This window comes from Phocoena phocoena, chromosome 7 (genome assembly GCF_963924675.1).
Source record: "Phocoena phocoena chromosome 7, mPhoPho1.1, whole genome shotgun sequence".
Taxonomy (NCBI): Eukaryota; Metazoa; Chordata; class Mammalia; order Artiodactyla; family Phocoenidae; genus Phocoena; species Phocoena phocoena.
The window spans coordinates 113,419,081-113,445,347 of NC_089225.1; the positions used below are offsets into that span (position 1 = coordinate 113,419,081).

Genomic DNA, 26,267 nt, shown 5'->3' on the forward strand with positions numbered 1-26,267 from the left:
TGTTGCTGTGCGCGGGCTTTCTCTAGTTGCGGCGAGCGGGGTCTACTCTGTTGCGGTGCACGGGCTTCTCATTGCGGTGGCTTCTCTTGTTGCAGAGCATGGGCTCTAGGGCACGTGGGCTTCAGCAGTTGTGGCGCACGCGCTCAGTAGTTGTGGCGCACGGGCTTAGTTGCTCTGCGGCATGTGGGATCTTCCCGGACCAGGGCTCGAACCCGTGTCCCCTGCATTGGCAGGCAGATTCTTAACCACTGCGCCACCAGGGAAGTCCCAGTATTTTTTTCTTTTACAAATTGTTGGTTTAGATTAGTTTACCATTTTTCCCCGGTTCCACGGGCAAAAGGGTATAACGAACCCATCCCAGGCCACCTGAGTGTCTGTTCCCTGGCACCTGAACAACATCTAAGCATCACTCAGGCAGACTATGACCCCAGATCAGGGTGTCTGATCAGGAGAAACAGCAGGTAAACTGACACACCAGCTCTCGGCTTCCCAGAGAGGCTGGCTCCCGCGACGGGGCACCTGCCCGAGGCGGCCCTGCTGACAGGTGGGTGGCTCCTGCCCTCCCCCCAGGGTCTCCAAAGCCAGGGGGGCTGTGTTGCCATGTTTAGTCGAGCCTGAGACTCCCGGTGGGTATGGACTCTCAGTCTTTTCCTGGTCCCTTCAGGGGGGCTATTTCTGAATTAAAAATACTACTTTGTGCCAACAGGAAAAAACCCCTCAGCCCTAGCAAAACTGTCCCTTGTTACCTTTTCAAAAAGTTAATCAACCACAGTTCCCTAAGCCACCATCTCTTTTTATCCAAACCAGTAGTTTTCTGGAAAGGTAAGTTATCTTAAACTTTACCGTCTGCTTGGCTACTAAGTTAAAGTGAATAACTCAAAATGTATTCGAGATAGAATAGAATCGTTCTCTCCCCAGCTTTCTAGAAAAGTTTTTCAAAAAAGAACGGCATCATTGTAAAGAAGGTCTTTCAGAATTCATCAGTTGTTGATGTAGGTATTGTGGAGGATTAAACCATTTCACGGAGATAAGGACACCAGCCACGCAACGCTGCATTTATGGGATTAAAAGGCTACTTAGTTACTGAAAAGGTCCCTTCTTGGAAAACATCCCTTGTTGTTTTTAAAGCTCCTGTGGACCCCCAAGAATGAGGGTGTAACAGGTGATGGGACAGCAGAGCCCTGCGCTGGGGTCATCTGGGCCGACCCCACATCATATCCCGCAGAGAAGCTTCTCTCGCTTCTAGAGGAGGGAATACTAATTCCATGGAGATCTGATGTCCGGTTGGACACAGGCTCAGGAACAAGGAGCACAAGTGGGCCAGCGAGGCTGGGACTCCGGTTCCTGCTGCCGCTGCGGGTTCTCCAGGGCTCCCCTCTCTCTGATCTGGGCCTCCAGCAGCTTGACGACAGTGCAGACGCCTGCCTTCACCGGGCGACGCCTCCCAGAGGACACAGGCCGCGGTCCCCGCGGGGCTGTGGGCGTGTGCTGACGGTGGAGAGGCCTTACGCACCCCGACACGGGCGATGCTTGGGTTGGACACGGAGCTGCCCGGGGCGCAGGCCTTTCGGGCTGGAGCCCAGTTTTGTTCTGCCTCCGTTCCTCACCTGTCACCCCCATCCCACTCACCCCAAATTTGACTCCAGTGCCCCTGGAGGGTAAAACTGTGGGGCTACCATGCTCGGGGACAAGTGCAGTGATCAGCATCACTGAAAACTGGACACCCTGACCTTCCAGTAGCAAAGCCGTCAGCTGGCAGCCAGTTTCCGGTTCAGAACCTAAAGATGACCCCTTACATCATTAACGAGAGTTTCTGAGGATAACTCAAAAGCAGTTGTTTTTCAGTATATGTTGTAAAACTTTCAAGCATGAGGGCACAGTATAAATTAGGATCAAATTCTGTCCTGGATGACCAGCTGCCTGCAGAGGCCGGCTGGGTTGGGCGGGGAGAGGGCCCAGGCTGCCCCGCCCACAGGGACCTGCTTCTGAGTATTTGTGAAATGATGCGGTTCTAGCTCTGACACTGTCTGTCTGTCCATAGTGACCCCCAGCGAGCGGGCAGGTCTGTGGGCCGACCACTGGGGAACCTCAGGGAACCTGCCAGGGGCAAACCTGCAAATGACCCTTCTGCTCAGACACCCCTCCTGGCACATGGCTCCATCGCAGAAATGTCTACTGTGTACCTTCTGGCATCAAACACCGCGGGGGGTGGCAAGGTCGTAGGAAAGCCCAGCGTCTGTTCTCCGGGGGGAAGGAAGAATGCCCAGAAAATGCCCGCACAGAGTGCCCGGGAGGAGGGCCGGGGGGCACCGGAGTGGGGCCTGATGCAGAGGAAGGGCTCTGAGAAAAGGGCGGTGGGTGCGGAAGGCGCCGTGCGGGCCCTGCCAGTGCTGGGCGAGCGGCACCCCGCGTGCTGCGGGGGAGGAGAGAGGGAGGCCCACGCAGGCTGCTTCCACGCCGAGAGCTGGGGCTACGCGCCACGCCGGAGCTGTTCGACAGAGCTTCCTGGGCTGACGGAGTGTTCCGCGTTCCTACTGCCCCACAGCCAGTGGCCACGTGAGCATCGGATGAATTGCGTGTGGGACTCCCCGTCAGATCTCTCCCTCTGCTGTTAGCCTTCAGTTTCAATGTGGTGGCCACGCTGGCACAGCTCTGGACCCTGGCAGGGCTTCCCGGGCCTTCCTACGAGTGTAGGGTGACTCCAGAGATCCCAGGATCAGGGAGGGGGCGGGGAAGGGCCCACAAGACCCCCAGGAAGGACAGACAGGCCAGCAGGGAAGTGAGGGAGAGAGCGAGGTTGAAGGTTAAAAACAATGAAAGACCGAGAGTCACCACCACAACCAGAGCACCTAACAGCTGAGGAGGGAGTGAGGTCAGGGCCGCCCCGCTGATACTCAGGGCTCAGGAGGCCCCTGTAAAACCCAGGGAGGAAGCTGAACACCCCGCTGGGTGGTGCCTGGACCCGGGGTGATGACCCTACGGCAGGGCCCCCTCATTTCATGGCGAGCCCCACGCACGCCGTCACTCGGAAAGTAACACTTTTACACTGCTGTTGCTAGGCGAATTTCATAGCCAAGCTATTATTTTCTAAATATAACCACCCCTTAGATGGGGCACATTAACGAAAATGTTACTGCTAATAGAAACCCGCTGCCCGCCAGAGCCAGCCCTGGGCTTCCATCACGTGTCCGACGACCCAAAGGGCAGACCCATGAGAGGGGCCGCCAGCCCGCTCTCGGGAAATGAACCAGAAGGTGTGTCTGACGCTCCTGCTTCCACGCACCTGGCTCTGTGAGTGGACTCGGTCCATCCAGCCACAGCCCGGCATGCGAGGGGCAAGTCCAGAAGTTCTGGGGGGGACAAGCCACCCCGCCATCCCTCCCGGGAAGCCCACGACGGCCTGACGCGGCCTGCAGCACGCTCACCTGTGACGAGGGGCGTCTGCGCGGGCGGCTGCTCCAGGAGGACCACGTGCTGCAGAAGGGAGCTGGGAGTCGCCCCCGAGTCGCGCTCCAGGGGTGCGGTGCCCAGGTAGGGGGTGAGGTGGGTGCCGGGGAAGAGGGAGATGCGTTGCTGGAGGGCCGGGAGGGCCAGTCTCTCGGCCTCCTGCTGGCTGGCCGCCCCCTGGAGAGGCATAACCAGGCTCCCGGGGTCAGGGGCCTGGGACGGCCACCCCGCGCCACCGCCACCCAGACCCGTGGGCACCCACTTACCGCGGAGGGGCCGGTGGCGGGAAGTCCCAGCGTGATGTTGGGCAGGGACGGTGACGTGTACAGGGGCAGCGGGCCCACCGAGCCTTCTCGCGTCACGAGTCTGTGTGCCAGGCCGGTCTGGGAACAGAGCACACAGGGCCATCACACAGGCTCTGCACTGCCAAGCCCGGGTGACACTTGCCAAGGGAAACGACCACAGAAAACACTTTGCGGCAGACCACACCCAGTTTTGAGATCCCCGGTACAGAAATCTATTAACGAGGACAGCACGGGGGCGAACACGGCATTCAAAGCAGGCCACAAGCACTGCAGCCTGATTCACAATCCTTCACTCTCTTGTTTTGTTCTTATTCAATTCACTCATCGTTGTAAACTATCAGAATAAAATCTAGGACAATATATTTAAAAATATATTCTTAGAGTCGGGAATGTCTTTCCAAACATATCATGAGAAGTAGAAACCAGAGAAGAAAATATTGATTAAAAAAGAAATCCCGGGCTTCCCCGGTGGTGCAGTGGTTGGGAGTCTGCCTGCCGATGCAGGGGACGCGGGTTCGTGCCCCGGTCCGGGAAGATCCCACATGCCGCGGAGCGGCTGGGCCCGTGAGCCATGGCCGCTGAGCCTGCGCGTCCGGAGCCTGTGCTCCGCAACGGGAGAGGCCACAGCGGTGAGAGGCCCGCGTACCGCAAAAAAAAAAAAAAAAAAAAAAAAAGAAATCCCGTCACATAAAGGGCAAATAATGGTCACAACAAGGTTGGCAACGTATAGTAGAGACAAAGACCAATATATAAAGGACATGCAAATCAAACAAGTAGTGAGAAATGACAAAGAAGAACCCGTATGGAGAAAAAAACTCACAGAAAAGAAATACTCAACATCATCAGTAATCTAAAAACATACCTAAAAATCTAAAAACATTTAAAAACCTATCCAGTTGGCAAAGATTTTCAAATACGACTACAGCACCTTGACCCAGAGAAACAGAAACACACTGCTGGCTGGCTCATAAATTGGTGTGCTCCTTCTGCAGGACAATTTGGCAATCCGTGTCAAAAGCCTTAAAACCGGACCTAACCTTAAATCCTAAAATCCCACTCCACCCTCAGGATGCACCCTTAGGAGATAAAGCTGAACGCACACAGACTTGGCCACAGGAGCGCTCTCTGCAGCAGCGTCCACGCTGTGCTACAGCGTGTCAGAGGATAAATCCATGAGGGCATGTTTACACGTGGGGACGTTCAGGTTGGAAAAATCTTGTGGATGACTTGGGAACTTATTTATCACGTGTGGTTAAGTACCAGTCCCCGAGGACTTGAATTGCTGTCGTATTTCACATCTTTTTGCTTCTAGAATGAAGGTTCTTTGCTAAAAGGACACTGTCCTATTCACACGGTATCCTCCCTCACTAGACGCCCAGTGACGTGTGCGGGGCCAAGGGCACAGGAAGAAGAGGCCGAGAAGGTGGTTGCCGTGACGCTGGCTGGTGGTGTCATGGGAAATAACACTAGCGACGGACATCTAACCAATTCTCTCCTAGCTCTTCTTACATGGACTATATAATTAAGGATGAGAAGCATTTTGGGTGCTTTAAAATTTCATTTGCAAGGTTAAAAAAAAAAACATGAGCTGCAAGTTGTCACAAGTTATTGTAAACAAACAATGGCAGGCCACCTGTAGCCCCGGCTGGAAAGTCCGTCAGAGGACTGGGCGATTACCACCCCAGGGCATGTGCGCAGGTATTCGGTGCTTTGCAGAATTTCCTAGGTGGCTTAATGGTGTCATACTTGGTGTTACTTGGAAACACACACACGCACGTGATAAACTCCGTCCTCATGCTCTAAGGGCAGAGCAGGAAGGACCGGCGTTCTTCACCTGGGAGGGAAGTTAGTGCATCTTCCCCAGAGAGATGGCTGCGGCCACCTTTAGTTCATTCACATATTCAATTGTACAGTAATGATTAAAGGGCTACTTTAAAAAGTAGCCCTTTTTCTAGATACAAAAAAAATCAGCAAGCTATGATTTAGAGAAAGTGATTGAGATTGCCAAGGAAAGCACGATTTTGTTCCTGGATTTGTCCAGGAACAAAATAAGCAAACATTTAATGCTTGAAAGTTGTCATTTCCTCTCTATAACCAAGGCTTTTTTTTTTTTTTTTTAACCTGGTTTATTTTTAGAACTAAAGCAGCCTTCTGGGAATTGCCTGGTATGTCGATTTGTCTGCATTTCCGGTGCCAGCCATCTCCATCTGCCCTAGGACGTGCTTCTCAGCTGCCCAGCTGCCCAGAAAGGCCAGGGCCAGGGCAGCATGCCCTCTGCACGCCCCCGAATCACACCCGGCTTTCGGCATCGGCTGAATGTCTTCCCCTGGAGAGAGGCTGTCCAAGGGTCAGGGGAGCCCTGCTTCCTCCATGTAGGCGGGGCGGGGGAGGTGTGGAGGATGCTGAGAGTCCCTCAGTCAAGCAGGGAAAGGGGGCGCCGGGCCAGTGGGCCTCGCTCCCGCATGAGCACCCCTCCTCACCTCTGGACTGGAGAAGGGGAGCAGACAGAATGGAGGTCTCAGAGAGAATGTCCAGTTCTAACTATACTTGAAATCCACAAAGGACATCCATTTGTGATCAAATTTTCGAAGACTACCCCCATGATTACAATGAATATCTAATGTAAAACAGGAAAACTGCACTCTTTACGTTTCTTGTGACTCCTCTGACATCTATTAACCTGCAGTAGCTTAATTTACATTAACATGTGATTTGTAAAAATTAACACATAATTTAAACTGGCATCCGCCCAAATAAGGCATCTCTACAATATGAACCATTAGGTACATAACTGCCCGTTTTAGATAAAATCAGGATCTACGACAGCTATTGACAAGCCACACCCAGCATTCACATCTCACTCCAGGTAGCGATTTCTAGGCCAAGTTCTAAGGCTAATTACAGGTAGACCTCAGCTGTGAACTCAGTCTCACAGAGAAGCGTTGTTAAAACTTTTAATAATGTAAACAAGTATTTAAACCGGTAGGTTGAAATGCACAGGTAATAAAAGAAGTAGCACATAAAGGAAAAGAATAAAAGAAAATGGGGACTCGGCAGGCTAGAGGCAGTAACACAAAATCATTTCCAGCAGTCATCTTAGTTTCTAAAAATCTGCTTATACCTTAAGTGTCTAGAAACTGGAAATGAAAATGGAGTGGACACGTGTGCCTGTGTCCTCCAACTAAGACTTGTCAACCCTCTGGAAGGGCAGGACTCATTTCTAAATACTTAAGGAAGAAAGTAAATATCAGTATTTGATAAATTATAGCCTCCTGTACGTTGGAAGGAACGTAAAAAACCTCATGAGAACCTTGCAGTCAATAGGACTGTCTGAGCAGGAAGGACACGGCACCGCTGGCTCAGTCCAGGGAAACGAGGTGTGCAGCCGGCTCCCCAGCAGTCGCCCCCGCCCTCGGGCCCCTGATACCGGTCGGCACCTGCCCATCCCAGTGGGCACGGGAGAGACGACTGGAAGCCGGCCCTTGTGGGGGAGGGTGCCTGGCACAGGGCTGGCACAAGGCAGGAGCTCCAGAGACACTTGTGGGATGAGCCGGGGGAGAGAAAGTGAATAAGGAGGGAAATGAATGCATATGGAGCAAAGGTTCTGGAACCTCCGGCCCGGAACATGGCCCTGACCGAGGTCTGGTCAAGGGCACGACCTGCAGCCAGCCTTGGGGCCCCTCCACCTGGCCGGAGCAGCCCCCCAGAGAGAGCTCTCCCGGAACTCTCTCTGCACCCACATCCCTCTCAACCTGTAGCGCACCTGGGGTCTGACCGGCAGAGGTGAGGGTCGCTGACCCCTGTGGTCAGAGGCTCCTGGTTCCTGAGACGCTTCTGAAATGCTGCCCCTGACAGTCAAGATTGAAGGGCAGCTGGAAACTGCTCTTTGGAGCCAAAAAACCAGACGTGGACAGGAGCGCTGGGCACTGACCTCGGTCGGGATGCTGGGGACAGCAGGCGCGATCCCATTCTCCGCGCTGGCATTCCCAGAGCTGTTGTTGGGTGAGCTGGGTGCGGAGCCCGGGGCGCTGCTGCAGGCCGAGTCTGGGGGTGGGAGAGACACCTGTGAGCCTGACTCAGGTCAGGCAAGGACACAGCTTCCGAGGCCCTGAGCTGTGCTGACCGCCTGTCCTCAAAGCTGCACTTCTGCTTTGAGCTGGCTGACGGCAGAAGTCCCAGCAAGAAAGAACAGGACCACGGTCCCCAAACAAGGGCCATGGAGCTAATTCCTTGCTCTCTGTTTCGCTAGCGACCCCTTGTGAGCTTCGCAAGCCTGTGGCTCGTGGAGGCCCCACTGGCACCTTCAAAGCTGTGCACACACAACTTTATTCCCCTTTTGAAAAGTCTCAGGATGATCGTAAACCCAGAAAAAGAGGCCCTGGACACTTGCTGGTATTCTAACAACAAAAGGCAAGAAAACACAGAGGCCGAAGGACTGTGAACGGGGAAGGTCAGATTCACTGTACTTGCTTATAGAGCCCCCTCGGTCAACATTTGCTTTGAGCTAATCTTTGCATTTTTCAAACATCCAAGGAAGAGCACAGCTGGTGGCTTCTGTCATTGATCAGGGTTATCTGAAAACTCACCCCAAGACACTCTCCAGGTAGCTGTGACGGGGGGAGTGGCCCCAGCCCACGCATCGGGGCTGGGACCGAGGCGGCCGTGTGTCCCAGCCGGGTCTGCCCCTCAATCCCCAAGGAGCCACTGTTGCTGTGTGTGCAAACACGTGACGTAATGGGAGGGTCTTGTTTGGCTGAACGCTGTTTATCAATGGCAGCCTCTGGTTAAAACCTTCCAGAGGGAGCCAGCCTGAGCCACTTGCCTTTCCCTCCTGAGTACTCACTGACCACGGCACTGCTGACTTAAGACTCTGCCCTGATCTGGGCTCCCAGGCTCGAGGAGGGGAGGCCTGGGCCACCTGCCTAAGCTGGCACGCCGGGGGTGCTCAGCGGGCCACCCTCCAGCGCATGAGACCACGGAGCTGCCCGTGGGGCCTGGTGGACTCTGAAGCCTGGTTCCGGCCGAACTCAGGGTAACAGTGCGAAGCCTGAGGGTGCTGGTGTGGATGGCAGTGCCCATACCCCAGCGCCCAACCCCACAGGCCCGGCTCACTTGGGGAAGGAGACCTGACCCTAAGGGCACATGCACGACCCCCTCAACCCAGGGGACCGTGAGCGCTCTCATCCTCTCCACCGAGCAGCTGTCCCCCTGGGGACACCCTGGCAGCAAGTGGCCCTGTCCACTCGAGGGCCCGCCCCGCCCTCGGGGGCACTGATGGTGAACTCAGGCCCCGGCTCCCCTCCCTCCTCCCACCAGATCCAGAGCCTGGTCTCCGCCCAGTGAAGTCACATTCACACGCGCCCCCCTGACCGGGCTGGCAGGTGTCACACTTCACGCGTGAAGACAGGGCTTGCTTCCCCGACCCCCACGGCAGCCATCCCCCTGCCTCGGACGCCCACATGGTGAGGCCCTCCCACCTTCCTTTAAGCGGGCCTGTGTCAGCAGCTTCGGCAGATAAACTCTCCCAGGTGTGTGTGCGAAAGCACAACAACTTCCGGGGGCAATAAAAATATATATACTATCTCTCCAACCTTTCACCCGTTTTCAACTCGAGAACGTTGATTATTTTTTCATTCCACTTCAAGGAATCTGGTCTAAGAAAATAAATATAAATGCGTAACCGTCACGGTATTCTTTGTATCAGCACGATGGAATACCATTAAAGGTGCCAGAAAGTGTAGTGACTAACGTCAAGGGAGAAAGGATTCAAGTGTACACAGGGCGTGTGACAAATGCACAGAAGAAGGACTGGAAGGAAATATGCTCAGGTGTTAACGGCAATTTTCTCTGGATAGTGTTGGAGGGGCAGCTGATTCCCTCGTTTGCTTTCCCTAATGGGCACGGCTTTGACGAGGGACTGGGAACAGGCAGAGTGACGCTGCCACGTCCCAGGACCTGTCTCACCATCATCTCAGTGCCACCTCTGGCCCCCGTCTCACCGCCGTCCCCCTGTACCAGCCGGTGGAGCTGCTTCGGCGACGCTGTGCACCTCTCCTGCTCAGGAACCTTCACCACCTCCCCAGTACCCCGGGGGAGGTGCCCCCGCTCTCTCTGGGAGCCTCCCTGCCTGGAACTCCTTATTTTCCAGTCTTGGGGAAAGCCAGCTCTGCTCAGAGCATCCTGCCTCTCCAGCCGCCGGGAGGTGTGCTGGCCGGGAAATCCATCCCTCATCTCTGTGCTGCCTGCATTCACCCGTCAAGCTTCCCCGGGCCCGGCGTGGCCTCCACTGCTGCCCTGCCCCGCTGCCTTCGTGGTGCCCTCTTTGGGTAACACAGCCCAGGGCCAAGCTGGGGCCGCGTGTGGTGCGTTAGCTGCCCCGCACGTGACATCTGGGCTCTGGAGTTAGACTGGAAGCTCCCTGGAGGTGAGAACGCAGCTCACCATTTTGGTGCCCAGCCCGGTCCTGACACAGTCACAGGCTGACAGCACGGACGCCAGAGCCGGCGCTCAGAAAGAAGCCGCAGGGGACTGCGTCCCACCAGAGGCGGGACTGGAAATAGACGCAGGGGCCCGCTGTCCGCGGCCTGGCGTCCCCCAGAGAGACGAGGCCCACGTGTGGTGAGACACACGCTCTAACTCATTCGAGGCCCGAGTCTGAACAGAATCCCCCAGGCAGAGGACCTTGAGGTGACCCTTCCCTGATCTCTCTACCAGAATGAGCACGCGATGACAAAGATGGGCCCCCGGGCATGAGGCCTCAGGCTCCGCTTCACACAAACCCATGAAGTCCAGAGGCAGACCCTCGGACTAGGGGTTTCAGCCCCGGGCACTCCGGCTCTCATCCCATCCCAGACCCTGGACTCAAATCTGAGGGTGAGGTTCCCGGCCCCTCACCAGCACCAGCACCCAGGAGCCCCTCCTCCTTCCCCGGGAACTTGACCCTGAAGGACGCTGCCGAGAGCCCTGGTTTTCCCACCGAACCCTGCACTTGGTGCAAACATGGTCCCGCCCCTCCTGTTACCAGGCCGCCTGAGCAGCCCCTTTGTCCCGTGATTTTAGGGCTGGTGGATGTGCGCCCTCTGGAAGTGGGGTGCACGCCCAGGAAGTGAGGTGCGCCCTAGGGACTGGGGTGTATGTCGGGAAGTGGGGTGCATCCCAGGACGAGGCTCTGCCTGGTGGGTGTGCTCCCCCGAGTCGGCCGCTAGGTGGGGGCCGAGAGCAGTGCGTGAACGGAGACCCGGAAACTCCCAAGCTCCCTCCTCCTTCCCCCGCCCCTGTCCGTCCCACTCTTCCCAGGAAGATTCTTACGCTTTCCAGCGGTTCAGACACTGTTTAATGGGCAGTGGGGCAGGGAGGAAACGTGGCATTCACCACTGAGAGGGCAGGATCAGTTAAAACCCCACCTTCGGAGAAGCCTCCACTTAAAATTCCTGAAAGTCTCCTGTGACGTCAGGAGGTCTGACTGCTCTCACCTGCCCGGCTGGGTCAAGGTCGGCTGGGTCAAGGTCGGGAACAGGACACGCCGTACAGGGATAGGGACGGGCCTGAGACCCCCTGCTGGGGTGCCAACCGTGGCCCTGGGACTCCAGGGGCTGGCACTGCGGGCACTAGAGCCCTTGGGGCAGGGGGCGGGCGGCGATGGGGACATGCGCAGAGGCAGGTTTCGGTGCTGAAGGGACAGCGCACAGGAGAGCCTCTCAGAGGGCAGCCGGGTTTGCGCGAACATACCTGTGACATCCAAAGGACGCTTTTTCAGAGCCGTGACCACTGGCCCATCTTTCCTGCGTAACAGGGGGCTGCTCCGTCTTTCAGCCACTTTCTGCTTTAGCCTGGAGCGTAATTTCAGATTGGGTTCAGATGCTGCATGGAAAGGAGACACCATTACAAGCAGGCAGACACAACTGGGGTCACGGTTATCTCGTGGGCAGTGTAAGAATATGCTCATTGGGTAAATATTAGCTTAACACAGATGCACTGTTCCAGGCTGGAGCAAGGCGGCAACCTGAGGCCTCGGGCAGAAGACGTCCAGCCCCATCCATCAGTCCAAACACTGACGCAAATGCACCTGACGCCTTTAGCGACCTGTCTGCGGACAGAGGGTTATATACATGTTGGAGCGGCCACTGCATTTACAAGTAGCTGGGAGGAAACCCGGCCATCGGGGATGGTTTTGGGGCTCTGGGCCACGAATGTTACTATTACCCCTACATTACAGACTTTCCCGTTCACCTGAGAATAACAAATTCCTCCCTCACGTAACAGACCAGGAACCAGCTGCCCACTCGAGCTCCCGGCCACCGAGAGGGTGCTAAGGTCAACCCGTCCCGGCGAGAGGCTTAGCCATGCTGCCTGCAGGTGTTCGCCTGACCCCTGGGCACAGGTGCTTAGGCTTGGTTTGGTTTTGGTTAACAGCTCTGCTTGTGTGCGTGGAGCCCTTTGCAAACCCGCATCTTTAAGCCCACGGTGGTCCCAGCCTCTGCGCCTGGAGCCCAGACACTCCCGCCCGCGGGCCAGTCCAGTCCCACATTGGGGGTGGGCCGTCTTGGGAAGAGGGCAGCCTCACACAGCCGGGCCCTCCCGGTGGCCTCCAGACACAGGAAGGCGGCTCGGGAGTCCAGGGCAGTGGTAAGACCACCACCCAGGAGACACATGTGTTCCGAGGCTTTACTCAACTACATTCAAGCTTCTACTACTTGTGGATTTGCAAACTGGAGAGTTTTTACCTTTTGTTTTTGTTTTTAATCAGCTACCCTGCTGTTTTTAATCTTTCTGGAACAGGAAGTTTACTGCTGTCTAGAGCAACAAGCAACATAACCAAATGCCCCCCAGAATCGGACGTAAGCTGGTTTGGGTTATAAGAACCGGGCCATGTGTGTGTCTCACGGCCACTGTGACTCTGCCCTTTGTGGAGCACAGCAGGCAGGGCTGGGGGTCCCAGCTGCCGGGTGACCCTGAAGGAGGCTGGGAGGCAAAGGACGGTTGCTCTGTGGATCTTGGGAAAAGGAGAGAAGCCAGGCCCCCTAAACGACGCTCCCCAGAGAAATCAAAGATGGGCAAGGAAGGTGCCAGCCCTTCCCAGAGGCTCAACCTGCTCTGGAGGCACTGTTTCTGGGAGAGACACCCTCTGCTTTGCAGCATATTTGTGTATAAAGCAAGGTTCCCTGGCAAGACTTTCATGTCGAAAGATAGAAAGGATCCAACTACAAAGCAGCCTTCCCCACCCGCTAGAGGATCCACTTCTATTGTTTTTGATACTATTTTTACATTGTTGAGATAACTGTAGATTCACATTTCATTTGTTTCTATTTCTACACTGAGTTTCTTACTTTATCATTATTTAAAAAGAAAAAAGAAAGCCCAAACCCCACCAGATTAACAGGCAAGGAAACAACAACTCTCTTCCTACTAAGATCTCAGCTGAACCGACACAGGGTTTCCACAAACACATGTCCGGCCCGGGGACGGAAGCTGCTCCTGAGATCCAGGGCAGTGCAGCGCCCACAAAAGGGAGCGCGCGGCCCCCGGCCCCAGTGGGCGCCCCTTTCAGGGGCACTGAGGTCAGTCTGTCTGGAAGCAACACTGCCGTGTCCTGACATCACGCCCAGCAGCGAGTGAGGAAAGCAGAGGCTGAGCCACCAAGGTGCCCAGCACATGGCGGGGGCAGTGGCACAGAATTCAGAGAGTGTGTGTGCTTAGAGCTGCCCTTTTTGGAATCCTGAAAGGACAGTGAAGGACGCTTCAAACAAAGGTGAAAGAGCGGAAAGGAGATATCTGAAGGAGAAGTTGAGACATCTGAAAATTGGGAGTAAAAAGGCCCGACATCAAATTAACAGAAACACCAGGAGAGGACAGAGCAAATGGAGCAGGGAAAATCACTGGCAAAGTAACTGGAGGTGTGCTGCTCCATCAGAGGAGACCCAGTGCCCAAAAGGGGTCAGCGTGGGCTCGCTGTGGCCTGCAGCCCCTCGCTGGGGGGTGTCCGGAAAGGTTTCAGAGCTGCAGGGCCCAAGGGTCTACCTTGTGAGCAGTGTCGGGTTCTGCAGGGGCCACTCCCGGGGCGAGATGAGGACCTGAAAGTCCTGAAGGAAAGTGGCTTCTAGACCCAACACATCATGCATCACGTGGGAGCCAGAATAAGTGCATTTACCAGCATGTGAGGACTCAAAACACTCACAGTCCACGCGCCATTTCTCAGAAAGCTTGTTAGAGCTGCACAACCAAGATGAAGGAGACCACACACTAAGGAGCACGTGGAGTCCAGGGAAGAGAGGCCGAGGCTCCCAGGACACCGTGCAGCGGGGCCCAGGGGCCGCGGGGGGCCTCCGGGCTGGAGCAGAGCTGCGGACTACCTGCCCTGGAAGAGCAGCTCCCCCATCTGCCAAAGCGTGGGGGTGAATTGAAAGCAAGTACAGGGACACATGGGGAATACAGCCAACGTTTTATAGTAACGACAAACGGAATATGACCTTTAAAAACTGTCCAGTGCACAATACTGTACATCAACGGTACCTCAATTAAGAAACAACAACAACCCAGGCACACAGGAAAGTAAGCAAATGAAAGGGTTGGGGCAGGGCTGGGCAGGGTGGGTCAGCTGCTTCCCGAGTGAGCCTGTGCGGCTCTTTGATTTATGGACATTTATTTCCCTCGATAACAATAAAAAGAGAACTCTAGAAAGACAAAAGACAGACTAGAATACTAAAATTTTTTGTAGCATACATGACAGAGACAGGATTGGTATGAACGTATAAAGCAACAAGGAAAAAAAAAACCAGCTGACAGAAAAGCGATTGGGTGAGCTGCCTTTGAACACTGGACATTTAGGGCCCCTCCCTGTGTGACCGGTATGGTTGCAGACGCTGGGCACGGGGGGTGGACAAGAGAGACACGGTCTGGCCGGCACCCCTGCCGCCTGGCTCAGGGGCGTCGGCCACTCTGCACCGTGGGAGCACGGCAGAGGGGTTCTGCAACACAGCACCTAGCTTACTCCCCGGGAGGGAAGATGGAAAGTAAACAGACACCCAAACCCCACTAGCGATGACAGAACTGCTCTTTGAAACATCAGAGACATTGTGACTTCCGCACCCATCACACCTGCTCGAGTGACCCCACGAGTGACGTGGGGGAGGGGCCTCTCCTAAGCGGCTGGCAGGGCCCCGCGTGCTCGGCTCTTTACGCTACACACACTCATTTGAACTGGCAGCTCCATTTTCAGGAGTCTATCCTACAAAAACAGTGAGCAAAGGGACCTATATCTGTGGGCAAAATAAAAACTAGAAAACTGTTACAACTGCTGTAATCTTCGCATGTTGGTATAATATAGAAAAAGGTTCTGCTCTTGATACATTGAAATGGAGTGGTACCCACGATACAGTGTTAACTGAAAAATAAAGTTGCAGCCAAAGGGCAAAGCAGGTGTTTTTCTTGACAAAGAGACTGTCCGTACACACCACACACACACACACACACACAGACGCACACCCTACACACAGGCATAGACCACATCTGCGCAGAGAGATGCCGAACCCGTAACGGGAGCTGTCTCTGGGGGGTAACACGCACACGTGTGCATTCTACTTAAGTCCTAATTTGTCGTACGCATGCCTTCCTTCTGGGAGTTTTTAATTAACAAAGCACTCTACTTGATGCTTAGGACTGGTATTTTCCTACACCCTCTTTCCTACTCAGTAGTTTCAACGGCGTATTTCAGGTGGCCGTCAAGCTCAGGTATATCTGAAAAAGATTCGTTCAAGGTCTCACTTCTCAAGTGAGGAGGAGTCCAAGTTTGATAGAAATCAAAGTTTGAAGCGAGGCCCTTCTCAGCGTAAACACTGCCTAGTACGTGACCATACTCGCCATCTCTGCAAGTTTCCTCGGAAAAGCACAACAAAGCCTTTTTGAAAACCTTCTGAGCACTTTCACACCTACTGTTTAATGAGCACAAAGTTGATGGAAGACAGCCCAGTACAAAAGCCCCGTGCGGGGGCCGGAAGCGGAGGGGGCCCGGCAGGGCCAGGCACTGTGGAGTGAACCCCCTTCTCCCTGCCCGGGCAGCTCAGAAAGGGCCGATTCCCTGGCCCGGCCCTGAGCAACAGCCGCAGGGCATCTACCACCCCGTACCTGACGCATATAAAAGACACCCAGGTACAACTATGCACGGTGCGGGCGTTGCCCACCACTGCCCAGGCCACCAGGATGCCACGGGTTCCGCAAACTGCAACAGAACAACACATGGACCATGCGGCGACCGGCCCCTTCCCAAACTGCAGAGACGCCCATCACGTGTGACAAAGGCGGCCATGACCTCCTCCCTGGTGACCTCGACCCACGCTACACGTGGACGTAAAATAAACTGGTACAACGACTGTTCAGCTCACCAGGAGGCAGGGAGAGCTTCGCGTACGCACTGACACACGCGGCCACAGTGATCAGAGACACCCCGCTCTCCACCGGCTACTGCATGCCGCCTTGCCTCCGGCAGACCCTTGTCAGGCGGTGGAGGCCCTGCTGGGGTGCAGGCTGAGGAGTGGGGCCAGGGCCTCTGCTGAGACCTGAGACGGGGCCTCGGTCCACTCCATCTGTACTGGGGTGAAAACCTAGCTTTGCCCTCCACGTGCCCGGGGCCCCTCCCTGGCCGGGCCCCGCAGGCAGAACCTGACGTCCACCCTGGGCCTGGACCCTGCCGTTCACCTCCTCTGGCGGGACTGGAGGAGGCTGAGGACTGTGGCCCGTCCCCCCCGCCTGCCACACCAGCTCAGGGCCCGGCACCCAGGAAGCACCTGGCCACTGCTCGCTCACTAATCGCAGGGAAGACACAGGCGGGTTGGCAGCCGTTGCATGGGCTCGGGCACGTGGCACTGCCTTGGAGTGAGCGCACCCCCTGCAGGCTAAGTGCCAGGAACCCAGAGGACCCTGGCTTACTGTCCTGTGACCCGGCAAGGCACCCAGTGCGAGTGTCCACCCAGGGGCCACTGCCAGCCCTGGGCTGGTAACAGACACATGGCTCCTTGCAGACCTGGACTCTGTCCCCTGGGGCCATCAAGGAACCACTGGGACGGCAGTCGCTGACAGCGGGGCCGTAAAGGCTTACTGAGGGGCCTTCAGTGCCTGGATTGGGTAAAATGGGCCACAGGTATGCCCCATGCTCACTCTACAAACCGGACCCTGCCACCCCCGAGGGAATGCTGACAGGGAAGGGCTGGGGAGGGGCTGGAGGGCGTGGCTCCGTGTCCCTGGTGGCCTCACTAGAGGCTGTGCGCATAGCCCACGAGCGGCCAAATCCTCCCTTCTGCTCCTGACCCCCACCCGCCCCCCGACCTGCCCTCTGAGGCAGCAGCGCCACAACGGATACACCCCTGAAGTGGGCACTGCGGCCCCATTTCACAGATGTGCAAACTCGCTCGGCGAGGCTGTCTGCCAAGGACACTGGACGGTGAGGGCCAGGCTGACTGCAAAGCCGTCCCTCGTGAAGCAGGGCGGCTTCAGCCAGCGATGGAGAGAAACCCGTCACGTTTCCCGTATCTCAGCAACCAACCAATGTTTCCTGTGAACAGCTGCTTCCCTCGGGGAAAGGGACAGGTGTGCTCTCCAGAGAGGAAGGGCCCTGAGGGAGGTGGACGGCTCCGCCCGGCGGCCAGGAGCCCAGTTCTCCGCGTCCTCCGGAGTCTGCTGCTCCAGGGGCCGTGGGCACCACACCTGCCACGCCCAGGGCGGGAGGAAGCACGGTGCGCCCAGTGTACCCACTTTACTGATGAGAGACTGAGGCCAGGAGAGCCTCAGTTATCTGTCCTGGGGCACGGAGCTGCAAACTGGGCGGGAGAGACCCGCCAGGCTGCAGGATCACCGCCCACTCGCTCAGAGCCCTGCTACCCCGGCTGCACTCCCGCTAGGGCCAGGCTTCCTGGGGCAGGCGCGGCCTTTGTCTCCTCGCCCAGGGTCTTTCCAAGCACAGGCCCCCCGTTTTGCTGATGGGAGCGTGGCTGATCTCAGCCCCAGGCTCCAGAAGGGGGGTGTGGAGGGCAACCTGGGGGAGCCGGCCTGGGTGCCGACAGACGCCCCTTTCTACGGAGCCCGCAGGCTCTCAGGGTGAAGCCCACCACGCCCTTCTTGGGGGACCATGGGTGACAGCCATGCACTCGAACTGGAGAGAAGAGGACAGAAGCTGTGCTTTCACCTTGGATGAAACCCCGCCCACGTGGGCAGACGCCTCCCCTCTGACACGGGGGGGCGGGGTGGGGGGGCCTCTGCCGACCCACTGCACCCTGGGGCCCCTGCCCCCCACACCTGTGCTAGGGTCAAGTCCACGGAGGCTGAGCTGAACTCCCCCTCCCTTCACCTCCGGCTCCCTTTCAGGCTTTGCTACACCATGTGCTCTCCGGGGCGCAGCTCTGCCCCCCGAGAGGCCCCACGTCTTCTGTCCTTAGGACAGAGCGGCAGGGGAGCCTCCGGCCCTGCTCCCAATACCTCATCCCCAGGGTGAAGAAGCTGATTTAGAGCGTTTCTGTCCAGAATGGACCAAAATCCTTTGGAGGAAACAAAATTCGTCTTCACGAAGAAAAAGCTGTGTCGCACATTCCCATTCCGTGAAGCAGGCGCCCGGCATCTCCCACGCGGCCCTGCGGCCGTGGGCTCCACCTGCCACCTCTGAGACCAGGGCAGCTGGCCCTCCGCAGCCCAGGCCCTCACTTCTCGGGGGCAAAGCTTCCGGAAACACCTCTCCTCCGGCCCCTGGCCTTCTGGCCGCCCTAACGCATGGCCCACGGCCCGTCTGATTTTTCTTAAAAGGCGTTGCCGCTTAAACCACCACCGCTAGGAGGAAATCCAAGCGCCCTGGGAGCCCTGCTTGTGTCTGACACGCTTATCCTTCTGGTCCGTGAGGGAACTGCTGACGTAACCTGAGACGCGCACCTGAGGGGCCTCCCAGGACACGGTGAGCTCCCTCCTCGTACAGGTTTCCCTCCCCGCCCGGGACCCCCCTCCCCGCCCGCTGCAGCCCCTGCACCGACCTGTCTTTCTGAGAGGAAAGTCATCTTTGGCGTCGTACACGCCCAGGACCGGGTGGCTGTAGGAGACCGACGCCCCGCTCTGGGGCGGGGAGCTCTGGTCCAGGGAGCTGTGCTGCGTCTTCCTGCAGAGAACGGGCAGGACAGAGGCTTAGTGACCCGCATGCACGGGCACACATGGCCGTGCAGAGGGAGCGCGCACGGGAGCCCTGCACAGGTCCCCACGACGCCGGTCCTTCCTCTGACGCGCCAGCCCAGCTCGCAGCCGGCCTCCTGGGCAGACTGGCCTCCTCTCTGGGGCAAGACTGAAACGACACAAAACCAACACTGAACAAGCGAACAGACGCCGACCGCAGCCTCCCGTGCCGGGCCCTCGGCGCCGGGGACAGCAGGCCGGCACGACCGCATGCCCGTGGTCCCGGTGCCTGGGCTCTGCACAGCCTCTTCCTCTCGGGTGTCTCCTGACCGGGTCTGTTCTCAGGCTGGTGGGGGTGGGGGTTGTCACCACTGGCCACAGAGGGGCCGGTCCTCAGGACACAGGGGACAGAGGGAGACAGGTGGGCTCCAGGTGCAAGGGACACAGGTGTGACGGACGCAGCTGAGACCTGGCGGGGGACTTCGGGGACAGTGCTGGTGACGTCCGGTTCTTGAGGGCAGGAGCCACGTGGGGACTTCCCTTCAGCAGAAGTGCCTTCACGGGGACGGTGGCCCCAGCCATCTCCCCTTCCTTGGGGAGGGAGGGGTTGGCGGCAACACCTCTGCCCTGGGAGCTGATTCATGAAATGTACTTGCTTTATGAGGAGCCGGGCACAACGCAAAATCCTTGAAATGGCTGGACAGGGGCGGCCGCCAGGAGGAGGCTGAATGTGGGGATCAGACCTCGGGAAGAGGAGGGTGCCGGCCGCGCCTGACCGTCAGCAAACGTTCTGGGGGTGCGGCTGCCTCTGCTCGGCCTCACTGGAGGCTCAGAAGGTGTAATGAATTCTGTGAGTCTTTAAACTGTGTAATCTGCTTAATGACTTGAAACGAACTTGCCAACTTACTTATGTGGAATTTGTTAGACTATTTATTTGAATACACAGTACTCCACATGTACGCACCTGGTGTTATTTGAATTAAGAATGTGAGCACTTAAATGCTTACAGGTGGATATTTAAATATTTGCGAGCAAACCGGTGCAGAGAACGTGGTGATCACGGAGCCCAATCCCAGGATCCCAGCTGGCAGCATCATGGGAAGCGCCCAGAGAGCCCCGGAGAACCGCCCTGCCAGGCTGCGCACCCCCTCTGCCCAGGGCACAGCACCTCCCAATCGGGACGCATGTCAAGGGGGCCAGGGCCGGGGACCAGGGCCGGACCGGCCACCCTCATGCTGGCTGTGCCCTCTTCGTGTCGTGCCGCCAGGCCTCACCTCGGGGGTCCACCCTTGCACAACCCCATTAGAGGTCTGAGGGCAACTCTCTCTGCATCTGACATCTTCAGGCCACATCCTCCAGGGAGCATGGCCTTGGCCAGTTCCAAACCTCTCCTTCAGTGCCAAGTTCTAACCTGGGAAAGAGTTCACTTTCTCCTTCATAAGAAACATGGAAAGGCCTGGGTGTGTATTACATGATTTAAAAAAATAGACAATTATGATTAATAAAATATTATAGGTAATAATAACTCTTATAGTTATACTTTAATAGTAGAGTTTGTTTGTAATTAAGCCAGAAGTAGGAGAAGCTATTTGTTTAAGATCTAATAGATTTTCTCTTCTGATTTGATCTCTTGAGTTGCTGTCAGTATTCAAATCCTCACTTTCTTGTCCAGCCTTAAAATGAGCTAGAACAGGAGGCAGCTGGCATGAATCTGCCTGTGTGCTGGCCTGAGAGCTCTCAGCAGACCTGCTCTGCGTCGTCCAAGAGAGTGTGGCCCAGAGTAGGCAGCCGGACTGATCCAGCTGGTACCAGCGCGGATGGATCCAGACGTCAAGAGGGACGCATGTCACGCACAGCAGCCTGGCTTCCCCAAACCGCGCAAAACCGAGGGAAACCAACTCATCACTAGATGCCCCGCGCTCAGGGCTCCCAAGGAAAACACAGGCCACCTGCTCTCTGGGGGTGGGGGGGCACCCGTCCCTCATCACACAGCCCAGGGCTCACACCTGCCCCCAGCAAGCAAGAGTCTGGACGTGTGAGCCAACGCCAAGTCCTGTCTCTGGCTGCACGCACACTTACACACACACACACACACACACACACACACACACACCCCACCCTTGTACCCCGGGGGCAGAACCTGAATTGCCTCTCTTGTGTCTAACTCAGCCCCAACCAGAATCGTCTTCCAGGTTTTCAACCCTTCATTCCCGCCAGGGGAGGAAGCAGCCAGGGTGTGTCTCTGCTGTGACCCTGGCTGATGGGAGGGGCACCTTGTCTTAAAGACAATCCTCCCTGATGAAGATGGAAAAACAAATATGCCTTGTTTTCTTTCTAAACGTTCCTGATTGTAATACAGAATAAAGCTAAACACAAATTCGGCCATGTCAATTCTATCAACCATTGGCCTTTCCTATTACCTCAGATTTATGCAGGTGATTTAAAATAAATACAGCTTGTAATCACTCACACCAGCACTGTCCAAAGGACGTAACACCAGCTACAATTAAAAATTCAATTTAAATGCAATTTAAAATTCTCTCACAGACATGTGCACACGAGCCAAAAGGAAGCAGTGAAGTCAACTTCAGTGTTCTCCTTAACCCAATTTATCCCAAATCCTATCATTTCAACACATAATCAATCTAAAAAGTATTAATGAAATAGTCCCCGTTCTTTTTTCCCACGAGGCTCTGAGATCCGGCGTGTCTGACATTCACAGCTTGTCTCAATCCGAACAGCTCGCTTCAACGCCCTGGAGCCCACGTGGCTGGTGGCTGCCCCAAGGACAGCCACCACAGTCTCACACGATGAGCTTAAAGCTGGGGGTTTTCACACGTGTACACCGTGGAACCACCACGCCAGTAACAATACAGAGCAGCGCCACCTTCACAGAAGGCCCACTGCCCTCTGGCAAGGGATCTCCACCCCCAGCCCCTGCCGCCTGGCTTCCTGTCACTACAGCTCAGCTGTGCTGACCCTAGAACTGCTGGCAAAGGCATCGCAAGGCACAGACTCTGCGTCTTCGACCAAGCTTAACGTTTCTAGGTGTTGGCGGGCAGCCCTGGGCCTCGCTGAGCAGCAGACCAGGGAGTGGGTGCCCCTGTGTTTCACCACTCACCTGCTGGCGGGCACTCAGCTGCTTCCATTCTCTGGCGATAATGAATAAAGCTGCTATGACCACGGGGACACAAGTCTTTGCCCGGATGGAAGACTTTACTTCTCTTGGAGGAACACCTAGGAGCGTGGCCAGGTCATGAGGTGGGAGTATGTTTACCTTCATAGGAAACTGCCCCGGTGGCTGTGCCACTTCAATCCCCACTGGCCACGTGTAGGGGTCCAGGGCCTCCACGCTTTGGCCAACACTGGGTTTGTTCAATTTCAAACCCACTGGGTGTGAGGGGGCATCTTGCTGTGCACTGCATTTCCCGGATGACTCACCATCTTTTCATGTGCTTACTGACCATTTGCATCTTTATTTTGTGAGGTATCGGGTCATGTCTTTTGCCCATACTTTTTCAGGAGGTTGCCTGTTTTTTTTGTTATTGAGTTGTAGGAGGTCTTTATATGTTTTGGATCAAGTGCCCTGTCAGATACATGCATTGCGAATATTTTCTTCCTGCCTGCGCCCTGCCTTTTTATTTTCTTAAGGGTGGCTTTCAAAGAGTGAAAAGTTTTACATTTTGATTAAGTTTATGTTTTTTGGTTTATGGTTGAAGATTTTAGTGTTTTAAGAAGTCTCTGCCTACCTCTTCCCCAAGGTCATGAAAACTTTTTCCTATGTTTCCTTCTGGAAGTTTTAACAACTTAGCTTTTACGTTCAGGTCCATGACACTTAAGCTGACTGTCATGTGTGGCACGAAGCCAGGGTCAAGGTTCTTCCCTTATCAAGATTGGTTTTTTGCTGGATTGCTTTTCCAGCAAAGTTTTGCCTTCATGCAGCAAGTGAATGTGGTCCATGATCTGGTTCGGTTTTGGGTGACAAAACGAGAAAGGTGCCAAACCCAACGCAAACAAACCCATCCCCGGCTGACTCCGCTGAGACGAGTCCTTCCCCACTGCAGCCTGCACGGCCCAGTCCCCTGGGGAAGAGGGAGCTCCCCACCCAACGCTGGACGCGGGCAAGCAAGCCTCCGCCAGGTCTCAGCCGCCCTGCTCACCAGGGAGCGCGTGTCAGCCCCTTCTGGCACCCTGCCCCCAGGCCTAGCCACCCTGCATGCCCCCACCTGCCCCTCTCGGCTCCCAGGTGCTCCTTGCTGACCCCTCCTCCCCGAAGCCCTTTCTCCCTTCCAACCTCTTGGCACGGGCAGCTCAGCGGAGACCACCCCTCCCCGGCAGCCGCCAGCACTTTCCCATCCTGCGGGCTCCGTCCTCCCCGTCACGTACAAGCACATCATCACGGCCTCTACTCCTGCCAGCCTGAACACCTTGCCCCACCACTCACGGGGTGTCCTGGCACTGGCTGCCCCGATCTCTTCACGTCACTGTGGCCACTGTCCGAAGACCCCAGTGTGGTCAACCATGACCTCTGCTCTCACCCCCCAACCTCCTTTGGGCCCACAGCGCTCTTACCGCTGCTCCCGAAGCCTCCCAGCTGGTCTCCCCTCCCCAGGATAGGCCCTCTCCTGAAACGGCTCCTGGCACTTCCAGACCCTCGGATCCCATCCCCTCCCCCATGGAGGATCTAGGAGCACCTCCTCACCCCTGCCCTACCGGCTACTGCTGGGCGGTCCCCGCGTCCTCCCCCGCCTGCCCAGCCGGCTTCTCCTCCCTCCCTCCCTAACCCGCTTCGCTGCAGGGCATCTGCCCGGCAACCTCCCCCAAAGGGGGAAATGGAGCTTTCCCACTGCAACACCCAGGGGGCTGTCACTAGCGGGGGAGACCACGGATCGGTGCCACCACATCGTGGGGTCCCCAGGTGTGCTGCCCCAGAACTCTCCATCGCTCTGGGGCACATGGCTGCTATGTATGGCTTTTCGGGGACCACCGCTGCCGCCTCTGCTCTGGGCGAGTCGTGCCACTGGCTGAACAGCACGAACGACAGCCTGCTCGTGTGAGTGCGGCCTGAGGGGCTGCAGACACTCAGAGCAGAGATGGCCCCGGAACAGAAATGCCTTTCATGCTTATACCACGATAGCCAGCGTCATCTACTGAAACAAATGGGTTCATTCCAGTGGGATCTGGCGGTGTTTTAGCAGAACTGCTGCCCATCTGGGGGCTCCAGAAGAGCTACATTCTCCCCCAATGAATTAACGATGATCACATTTTCATTTATGAAAACTGCCCTGTGAGGTTTCTTCTAGAACAGAAAAAAGCCCTTGAAAAGTTGTAGAAAAGTAGAGTCAAAGCGAAAATCTGAGGCACCTTTGACCATGGTTTAAAGCCACATAACTTTGTCACTCCGCTTCCAACTCGGCATGTGTCAACTACCAGCCCTGCTGAGCCGCGCACAGGCCCAGAGGAAAGGCCCCCGGCACACGCGCATCCTCGCCACAAAGTGAAAGACCTCTTTGGCTTTCAGTTCTGAGCACGAACAAGGCACTTTGTGGTCTCTGTCCATTAAGCGGGCCCTGGGAGAGGGTTCTTAGTATAAAAACAATGAAAAGACCACAGGTGCTTTTGACTTGCCTGGGAATCAATAACACACCGGGTAGAAATTCGGGAGGTGCCTACGGACGATTTAGACCAGAGTTCCTTTTTAAGAGGTTCTTTCTGTGGCCAAAGAACTGCGTGAGAAGCCAAGAATAATGGGTAGGCACTGGCCCCACGAACGTCTCTTTAAGGTTTGTTTAAAGACAGACCCCCTCTGCACCTGGACGACGCTGGTCTGACCACATGTGCTGCTGGTTCACGGAGTTTCTAATTCCACGCCCTCCAGGGTGAAGAACTGAGCACCACTCCGGTCCACCCCCAGACCCCGTGCACCCGGGCGCAGGGGAGACCCGGCCCCTCCACTTACCCATACCAGTAGCGAGGGTCACTGGACATGCAGTGGTTCAGGTTCCGGTGGGCCAGCGCCTTCTTTTTATTGAGGACAAACTCCTGTAGCTTCATCTTCACTTCTGTGCTGGCCACAGCACCTGGCACGGGAGAAAGCAGAGGCGGGTGATTCGAGGCTCTGCCCCAGGGGACCCTGAACCACGTGCCAGGAAAGGCAGGACAGGGATGGAGAGGGTGGGATTCCCATTCAGGACGCTGCCGACGCCAGAGAGCATCTCAAGGAAAAGAGACAGATAGGAGGGCTTGAAGGAAGAGATCTTCTTCCCAGGAGTATTTTACGTAATTGCATCCTATTTAAAATGCAGCACAAAATCCTATTGTAACCTAACACGAACCCACTGCTGAAGGGAGTTCTAATACTCTTTCATAGAAGGAGGTCCTGAACTAGGCAGAGCAGCAGGGTGGTTTCTTTCTCGCTGCAGCAAGAAGGGACAGAGCCTCAGAGAAAAGGTGCCTGCGACCCGTGTGACAGGGATGAGGCGTGCCTCCCGGGACCTGGGCAGAGGGCAGGGGCAGGGCAGCTGGGGCCCTTTCCAGCCCTGTCAGGGGATGTTCCTGCTCTTTCCAGCCTACAGCCACCTACTGAGACAAAGCGCATTTCACCAAGTCGGACTAAAGCTGAAATCTTGGGTTCTGTGTTTTTTTTCTGGTGGTCGTACCGGTTGTTCACAGCCCCGTTAGAGAAAACTGGCCAATTTGAGAAACAGACACACACAACTAAAGTCCAAGCCCACCACGCTGACTCAAGGTCTGCCGGCACCTCATCTGTTTTCTTCAGAGCTGCAATCAGACTCCAGGGCACTTCGGACCCATTCTTCCATTAGAGACGGTGGTGAGTGTTTTCCCTGTTGTCACACAGAATTCAAACAGCATTTGTAATGGTGGGAAAACGCTTCACGAGGTGAGCGATGCAGAGTTTACAAAACCCTTTCCCAACCGGGAGACATTTTTAGACATTTCCTTTTGTTGTTCTTGTTAGAAACCATGTCGTGTCAACATTTATAAGTAAATATCATCCCCCACGCTTAGGATTATGTCCTCTGAAGAGATGAGCAAAATGCCTACATCCAACAAAACAATATTAACAGCCCCTGAAGCACCTCCTAAGTTGTTTTCCAAAATGCCTCTATACATGACCACCAAGTGCAACCCCATTGGCCACAGACCAGGAGCAGGTAGCCTGTGTCTCTATCAGTACCCGGGAGTACCACCTGACCCTGTGTCTCTATCAGTACCCAGGAGTACCACCTGACCCTGTGTCTCTATCAGTACCCGGGAGTACCACCAGACCCACGTCTCTATCAGTACCCGGGAGTACCACCAGACCCTGTGTCTCTATCAGTACCCGGGAGTACTACTTGCTGCAAATGAGAAGAC

The 26,267-nt window shown here is 55.9% G+C and overlaps 1 protein-coding gene across 1 annotated transcript in view; it reads right to left on the bottom strand.

The window, feature by feature from the left end:
- The window catches only part of HDAC4 (histone deacetylase 4), a 159,050-nt gene that overhangs the window by 59,414 nt on the left and 73,369 nt on the right, over positions 1-26,267 (bottom strand). Inside the window, exons 6-11 of the mRNA XM_065880195.1 lie at positions 24,850-24,970; positions 18,758-18,879; positions 11,481-11,612; positions 7,684-7,796; positions 3,714-3,830; positions 3,426-3,624 (exon numbers count right to left, since the gene is read on the bottom strand). Coding sequence (XP_065736267.1) covers positions 3,426-3,624; positions 3,714-3,830; positions 7,684-7,796; positions 11,481-11,612; positions 18,758-18,879; positions 24,850-24,970 — 804 coding nt within the window. The remainder of the gene's footprint in view (positions 1-3,425; positions 3,625-3,713; positions 3,831-7,683; positions 7,797-11,480; positions 11,613-18,757; positions 18,880-24,849; positions 24,971-26,267) is intronic.